This window comes from Cnephaeus nilssonii (assembly GCF_951640355.1).
Source record: "Cnephaeus nilssonii genome assembly, chromosome: 12".
NCBI lineage: Eukaryota > Metazoa > Chordata > Mammalia > Chiroptera > Vespertilionidae > Cnephaeus > Cnephaeus nilssonii.
In genome coordinates this window covers 72,334,151-72,342,867 of record NC_137083.1, presented here as the reverse complement: position 1 = coordinate 72,342,867, position 8,717 = coordinate 72,334,151, and the positions used below count along the sequence as shown (strand labels likewise).

General features: G+C 42.9%; 1 protein-coding gene across 1 annotated transcript; it reads left to right on the top strand.

The window, feature by feature from the left end:
- The first annotated feature begins 775 nt into the window (after positions 1-775).
- CAV2 (caveolin 2) lies at positions 776-8,068 on the top strand. The gene is made up of 3 exons (XM_079785445.1): positions 776-1,027; positions 1,371-1,558; positions 5,992-8,068. The coding sequence occupies exons 1-3, from the start codon at positions 878-880 to the stop codon at positions 6,140-6,142; spliced, it is 489 nt and encodes a 162-aa protein (XP_079641571.1). The 5' UTR covers positions 776-877; the 3' UTR covers positions 6,143-8,068.
- Positions 8,069-8,717: the final 649 nt, after the last annotated feature.

Sequence of the window (8,717 nt, the reverse complement as noted above, 5' to 3'; positions counted from 1 at the left end):
AACTCCTAGGGGCAGGAGGCTCACCTACCCAACCCCATACCCTCCACGCTGTGGGTAAGGGACTGGCTAAATAGCTGATGTGCCTGCAGAGCCCCTGGCACGTGCCGGGTTGCCTGGCGATCAGCGGATGGCTCCTCATCTCCCAGTGCGAGGACACCACGCGGTTTGGGAGCCTGCTGTGTGCTAGGGACCGCATGCGGGTTTTACATGCATTAACGCCTTTCGTTCTCACGCGAAGGCTCTGTGAAGCAGGTGTCATTGCTTCCACGTCTTGGGGAGGCAGCTGGGGTTCCCAGACGGGCCGAAGCTCACACCGTGACCAGTAGAGACAAGAGATGAAGCCAGACCTCGGATACCGTTCCCGCTCTTCGTCTCCAGCTGCCCCTTTGTACGTCCATCACCCCTGGGAACCGGCCAGGCCTGCCGCACCCCGGTTCTAGCCTCCCGCGACGGGCCCCGGGCCCCGGCCCCATCCGTGGGGCGGGTGCGCGTCCCGGTCCCCGCGACACGCCTTTGCCGGGGTGGAGCGACTCCCCGCGTTCCCGGACCGGAGCTGGGGAGGTTGCAGGGGGCGGGGGGCTGGGGACCAGTCGGGGAGGGCGCGGGTCGCGCAAAGCCGGAGCAGCTGTGCCGCTGCGTCCGGGCTCCGCCCTCCGGGCCGGGCCGCGGGGCGGCGCTCGGGCCGGTGCCGGATCGGAGCCGGAGCCGGAGCCGCGGCGGAGCGGGCAGCGGGGAGGGAAGGGCCGCCGCCCGGCCGCGCAGGGGAGGCGAGGCGCGCGGGGCGGGGCCGGGCGGGCGCGACGCGAAGGGGCGGCCGGGCGGCCGGAGCCGCGCCTCGCCAGCCGCCGGGTGCAGCCGCCGCGCGCCGAGCGCCACGATGGGGCTGGAGACCGAGAAGGCGGACGTGCAGCTCTTCATGGACGAGGACGCCTACAGCCACCACAGCGGCCTGGACTACGCCCACCCCGAGAAGTACGTGGACTCGGACCCGGATCGGGACCCCAACCAGCTCAACTCGCATCTCAAGGTGAAGCCCGGGGTGGGTCAAAACCTGGGCCTGAGGCTAGTCCCAGCCCCCACCCGGCCCAGGGGGTGCGGTCCCCCCAACCCCCCACCTTCTACCTCTGCCAACCCCAGCCCTCGCCACTGGGTCAGCCCTGCGGGGCCCGGGGACCCAGAATCCGCCAGCCGCGGGGCCGCCTGCGGGGCCAGGAATTGGTAGCCACAGTTCTGGGCGCCGACCTTGACCCTCAGAGAAGGTGGGCACCCCTGCCAAGCCCTTCCTTTCTGCTCTCCCCGCCCGGAGGGCGCCGGGTTCCCGGGGGCGCGGGTTGGGTGACGGTTCAGAACCCCGCGCCTCGCCTCCGCAGGTGGACTTCCAGGATGTGATCGCAGAGCCCGAGTCCACGCACTCCTTCGACAAGGTGTGGATCTGCAGCCATGCCCTCTTCGAAGTCAGCAAATACGTGATCTACAAGTTCCTGACAGTGTTCCTGGCTATCCCCCTGGCCTTTGCCGCGGGGATTCTCTTTGCCACCCTCAGCTGTCTGCACATCTGGTGAGAGGGGGCCCCCCGGGGGGTGGGCCAGCTGTTTGAAACAGGGGCCTGTTCCTTGCCACCTGGCCCCTGCCCGCCCCTTCTCCCAGGCTGGCATGCAAGGGGAGAACGCACGTCAGCTCCTCATACCCTAGCGAGAATGGGAGGCCTTGGAAGTGTGTTTTCTTTAATATCGTGGGGGTGGGAGCGAGGAGAGGCAGGGGCTGGGTTAAGAGTTTAAACAGAGGGAATGTCCCTCTGTCTGAAGGCTGGGCCCCTGCGGCCTGTGGAGGTGGAAACCTGGAGGCCGTGTTTCCTGCCACAGGCTGCGCTCTCTCCTAGCTCTGTTGGGACTTGTGCCTCTGGCTTTGGGCAGGGCTCTTCGTGTTTTCCATCACTGTCTATGCAGTCACCACCTATGCTTGGGGTAAAACAAAAGTGATCTCGGAGCAGAATGCCAGCGACAGTGTCACTGGAAAAGGATGTAAAACCTGCTTCCTGCCAGGGGCAAAGGGCAAGAATGAGACCAAATGAATGGAAATTCAAACTGCGGGATAATGAAATGACAAGGCCCCCAGGTTCCTTTTTCACTTATAAACAGCAATTCTGGTTCAAGGGAAAATATATACAGCAAACCTACTGGACATTGATAGGATACTTTGAGTAACTTTATTCACACTCAAAAGGCATCATACAGCTTTGGAGAACAGTTTTAAGTATCAAACATTTTTAAGGGAAAATGCCATATTTTACCAAGAAGTTTTGTTGTTGTCGTTTTAAAAGATACCCACTTTATTTGAGAGGCAGCAGTTGCCAAGCTTGTGCTTTAGGTCCATCCTGGTCAAATATGTAACCCCAGATGCCGCCATGCCTTCCCTAATCACTTTAGATGGTATTGCTGCACCCTCACTTATAGTGTGTTCCCTGTTAGAAGTTACAAAAATTAGTCTCCATTCCCCTTTACCAGCTGAATCAAGTTCTTTAGTCAATTAGCTAGCTGTTTAGTTCAACCAAAAAAAACTTTACTGAATGCTTAGTTTGTGCAGGGCACTGGGCCCAGCATGAATAAGATGCAGGGTCTGCCTTCAGCTACTTCACAGCACTACAGGGCAGCTGGCTGGGTACGAAGGTGGATGCTGAGAAAACTCACCTAAACCTGAGGAGGAGGGGGGGGGGGCACAGGGAAGGCTGTGTGGACAGAGAAAAGAGTCTAAAAAAAGTAAATAAAAATTCACCAAATAGGCAAAGGATAAACAATGAGCATCAATTCAGTTTGATCACTAAAGATTGTAAACAACTAAACTATGTTGAAAATGCCGCAAGACTGCTAAAGGAATGAAAACCTTTGCCTTTATACATCAGCAGGTCCACGAAGGCCAGATGTATAGTTCATATTCTGACATTAGCACGTGGATTGTTTTTAATCTTCGCTCGAGGAGATGTTTGTGTGTGTGTGGTGGTGTTGTTTTTTAATTTTGTAGAGAAAGAGAAAGGGAGAAAGAGAAACATCAATGAGAGAGTGAAACATCGATGGGTTGCCTCCCATACTCACCCCAACCAGGGATCGAACCCACAACCTTTTGGTGTAAAGGATGATGCTGAAACTAACAGCCACCCCGCCAGGGCAATACGTGGATTTTTTAAAATTCAGCATATAAAATTTTGGATTCCTAATGAACTAAAACCAGTCATCTAACCTCTGTGTTAGATTTCTCGCTTTCAAAAATGTGCAAAACTGAGAGGCTGCAGCATATTGTGAAATGCTGGCTATGGAGCTGTTTGGAAATGTAGAGTGCCATGTTCATAGCCAACAAAGCCAGGTTTTCCCAAAGCACTTGTGGAAGACTTGAAAACAAAAAGGTTTTCATTTTCTAAATGGTTGTAAGATGTAAGTAAAACTGCATTTAACCAAATGATGCTTCTCTCCACCTGGCTGTCCTGAGACCCATGGGGGTTTTTGTGTCTGGTGAATCATCAAACCAGTTCTTTTTCAGCCACATGAAATATATTATTTAACTTCAGCTTTCTTCTCAGATTGCATTCATGTGGGACATTAATATTTAACCATCATACATTTGTCATCAGACAGCTTTGATTGCAAGTAGAGAAGTCACTTCTAACAAAAATTAGCTTAAAAGTTAGTTTATACCTGGATAAAATAGATTAATCTTTAGTGGCTTACAAGACATTATAAGAATGGATCAAGTAGAGACCTTAGAGAATATCAAACATATTTGAGTAAGCTTGTGCACTCTCTCTCTCTCTCTCTCACTCGCTCTTGCCTCGCTCCTTCTCTTTTTTCTTTTGATAGGGAGTATGTGACCAAAGCTATGAAAACATCACATGATCTCAATGGGTCTGATTTTTAAATTCTTTAAAGAAACAAGTGAAAATAAGAACAACAACAACAAACAAACAAAACAATAACAACCCTGAACTCAGTCTGGCGATGTATCCCAGGCCAGAGTTCAGGTCATTAGGATCCAGGGAATTGGTTTGATTCCACACCACGCTCAGGCTGAGGTAGCCACCATTTGGCAATTGCAAGTTATTGATCTGAAGTATTTAGGTTGGCCACATTGAGCCTCAACCAAGTTTTGGGTTATTCCAAATTGCCTGGAGTTTCTGAAGGGGTACTATTTAGGATGTTGAGGAAACAGTTTGTTTGATATCAGAAGATCTTTGGATTCTTTGACCCAAAGTGAGAGAACAACAACTGAAAGAAAATAACATTATAATGAGTTCAGCACATCCTATGAACTAACGTCCTCAAGTGTGGGCTACTGCAGTCTGCTGAACTGGAAAATCCACTTTTGTCCCGAGCTTAATTCCCTCTTAAGACATGGAAATCTAACAAGTTATGAAGATGATAAATCTCTTAGCCTAAGGAAGAAAGGCAAGTTAATTATATTTTGAATGAAGTGGATTTGATTAAGAAGTTTTCTGATCTAAAGTTAAGTCTTGTAGGATGTCAATTTGAGATTATTTTGATATAATTGTTTTCATTCTGACTTCAAACTAGTTCTATTTATTATAATGACAGCACCATTTGGACATTTCAAGGGCACATAATCCTGATAGCCACTCCCTAAGATTTCCAAACCATACTTTAATTTGTGGTCATTTACCCAAAGCCACACATAAAATGAGAAACTAATGGAATAAGGAAGCCAAACGTTGCCATCATTCAAGTTTCTATTCAACTCTTTAGCTCTGAAACACCTAGTAATTAATTTTCTTGCGAGATTGCATCAAGTCTTTAGTACTTAGAACAAAACACAAGATAAGTATAATCTGTAAACAATCAATATGAATAATTCAGTATTCTAAAAATATTGCAATCAGACAGTTGCCTGATCTTTCCTTCTCTTTGGAATAAGTACCACAGACCTTTACTTAAGTCACATTGTAAAAGCAAGCCAAGAAAATCAACCCTACTTCCTGTGCCCACCCAGGTAATAATAAAAATTCCACTGAGGCTGCCATCAAGGCCTGAGAATTCACAAACACCGCTGTGCTCAAAGAGCACCACTGCCGCAGGAAACATTCTCCACAGGGTGACAGAGAAAAGCCACGTTCACAGTAATATGAGAATATGCAGTTACTTCAAGAAAAGGCATATGAATAAAGTAATTTCAATATCGTCTAGTTTTTCTCATCTAAGACATTGCAGGGCTCTTTTAACTATACCACACAACCCTTTTCAGTACATGTAATTATTGTGAAAAATTAAAAATATAGCCCTGACCGTTTGGCTCAGTGGATAGAGCGTCAGCCTGTGAACTGAAGGGTCCCAGGATCGATTCCAGTCAAGGGCATGTACCTTGGTTGCAGGCACATCCCCAGTAGGGGGTGTGCAGGAGGCAGCTGATCGATGTTTCTAACTCTCTATCCCTCTCCCTTCCTCTCTGTGAAAAATCAATAATATTAATGTTAACAGATTGCTAAATTCACCTCACCTCAAACATTTACTATGGATCAAGGATGTCCTCACTTAAAGAACTTAAAGTTTGTTTCAATATGTTAGACGCACAAACACACACACTCAAGCATTCAGCCCAGCCTGTCCTAAGGGGAAGGGAAGTGGAATAAGGCAACAAGAAAGGCTACCAGGAATTAAAACCACAGAGAAATGTGAAAGGTTAGGCAGGTTAATGGTTAGGGGTGAAAGTCAGATAAATTTACGGTTTGGTCTATTTTTTGTTTTACTGATTCAGAGAGCATACCACCAAAAGAAATAAGATTACTGTTTGTCATCTACCTGCCTGTTTATTTTTTAAGCAACTTCTGTGCATCTTATCACTATGTGGGTCACTTTATTTTATTTGTTTCAAAAGTTCAGCCAAATTTAGGTGAGTTAGGCCATTGTTATATCTTTTCACGCATGTGCAAGAGCCAGTGGCCTTATTTGGTAGCACCAGTAATCCTTACACATCTCTCTTCCTCCATTCCAGGATTATAATGCCTTTCATAAAGACCTGCCTAATGATCCAGCCTTCAGTGCAGACAATCTGGAAGAGTGTGACAGACGTTGTCATTGCCCCATTGTGTATGAGCGCAGGACGCATCTTCTCTTCTGTCAGCGTGCAGCTGAGCCACGACTGAACACTTGCTCCCAGGTCTGGAGATTTGGATACTGTCCTACTTCTTTGTTGTTACAGCATAAAGCGACTACTGTTCTGTTCATTCCCCAACTGTGCTCATTAAGAAAACTATTAAGATGGAAAGCCACATTTAGAAATGTTTATTGGCAAATTTTTTTTCAAATAATGCTTTTATAATTAATAACCACAGATTTCATATCTAACTTTATAACCAGAATTATACAATAGGTTGACAACACTATTTTTAAAGGCAAACACTTTTTGCTTTAGTACAAAAGTATATCTTTTATCATGATGAATTTATAATGATCAAGATACATTTCTCTCAAATACTACAGTGGTTTTTTGCACAACTGCCATAAAAATAAGGGATTTCTTATTTTCTTATTTCTTATTTTTTATTTAAAGGTAATTTAAAAGTAATACAATTACCTTTGCAGAAAAAGCCATAGGGATTCTTAGCAATAAGATATACAAAGATTCTAGAAATTGCAGAAATGAAAGCATACGGTAGTGATAGGGGCTATCAAATATAATAAATGTGAAAATTGATTCATGCAAATGTGTTCCTTTAAATAAAGTATTGTTAATCTATAATCCTATTTAACAAGAAATTTCATTTTACTGTATATTTTGTACTTAATGTAAATGTTGCTCTAATCAGATTGCTTTAAAGCACTTTTATTATATTTGTGTTCTTGTTGAGCTAATATATAGAATGAGTAACTGTATCTCCCACAGGAATTTTTACTGCTGAGATTGCACTGTCTTGATTATGTAAGCATTTATGTCTCCTTTGGGAACAGAATGTAAAAGACCAATGTACTGGCTTTTCTTTCTAACTTTACAAGCAAAACCCTGAAATGTTTTATAAGTAATGTTTATCTCAAAATAATCTGTATCCAATTCTTATTTTGTTTAGGATATGCTTTCTTTCTTATAGTTAGAAATTAAACCAGTATGCTGCATTCCTATTAATGTTTCCCTTTAACTTCAAATAATATTGGTGCTATTTAATAACATTTTACAATAAAGCCTATTTCTTATACTTAAGTACCGCAGTGATTCATGTAGAGAGACTTCCAAGAAAGTTGTCAATTTGTTGGGTCCATGCTACTGAGCTATTATTTATAAATTAAACACTAACAGCTATAAACTTTCCATATGTTGTCTAACATGGGTTTTGTTACACAGTATAGAATTATTCTTATCATTGTGAACTGTAGAATCCTATTTTAATGTTATGCATTGCTTTTGTTTTAGAAATCTCATTATTCCAAAATGATAACTTACACAAATGATGTCTATTATGTGAGTAGTTACTACAATTTACACATCTTAAAAGTATGAAATGCTCAAATTTCAGGTTTACTATAAGAACCTGAATTAACATTCCTTTAAATATCTTCATAGATGACAAATCTTCATTCAAATATTAATTTTATTTTTTCAAATTGCCAGGACTGGTGAAATAAAAGATGATTTATTGGAATATTATTGGGGACCAAAGCAAATTAATGATTAAATTATGAGACTTGTATTTTTCTGAAAGTAACCTCAAAAGAGGATTGTAAAGCTGTCTTAGGCCATGGTAGCATCCTTAGAAAAGACACTCATGATCATTACCTGAAAGCATTTCCACTCATTTGGCGAGTTTTAAAATCAAAATATATACACAAAGTCATATAACAACCAAGTAACTTTTAAAAATCATAAATATGAGCTCCTTATTTCTTAATAGCATTGGATACTTTCAAAGTGAATTTTTATTGAGATTTGCCATTAACTATTTCAAAAACTGAAATTTTGTACCAAGGTAATCCAGGTCACATGTGCAAACATGTTTGTTCTTTAGCTGGGTGTCCATGAGAGGTGGGTGATTTGGAGACTTTCTCAATATCCATAATAAACTTTCTAAAAACCCATAGACACATTCATTGCTTTTCTTACATTAAATATAGAACTGATCAATAAAGATTCTTTTCAAACTAATTACCTTCTTAAAAACACACAATACATTAAAAAACATGAATTGTTGCTTATTTGGGAATGTATTGGTGAAAAATTATGAGATTGGTAATTTAATTCTTTATTTTTCCAGCACTTAAAGAGGTCTCCTATTAATTTTTCTATCATTGGATGAAAAGTATGGAATAGCTTGTTCATAAACCCACTATATTTCATCTTCTTCATAAAATAAACTCTCTTCCTAATCCTGAATAAACTGATATTCTGTTTTCAATTTTTTTTAATGAGAAAGTAAAACAATATAAATCACATGTTCTTGGATACTGGTACCATGAAGCCAGACTAGAGTCTAAAATTATTTCTAGAAAGTGAGTATGTGAAGTGTATTTGCTGATTTAGCATAGATTTTTTATTGTCAGTTTATCTGGAAAATTGACCAACTTCTAATAACAAGGCAGGTGTCTGGCTTTTTAAAATGCTCTTTATAGTTTCAAAGAACTTTGAAAGTCCCTCTTTTCAGTCATCCACATCCCATGAATCTATTTAGAGGCCTTTCTTGGGAAGCTATTGGATGTAATGAGAAAAGATCAAGCATCTGGATTCCAGTC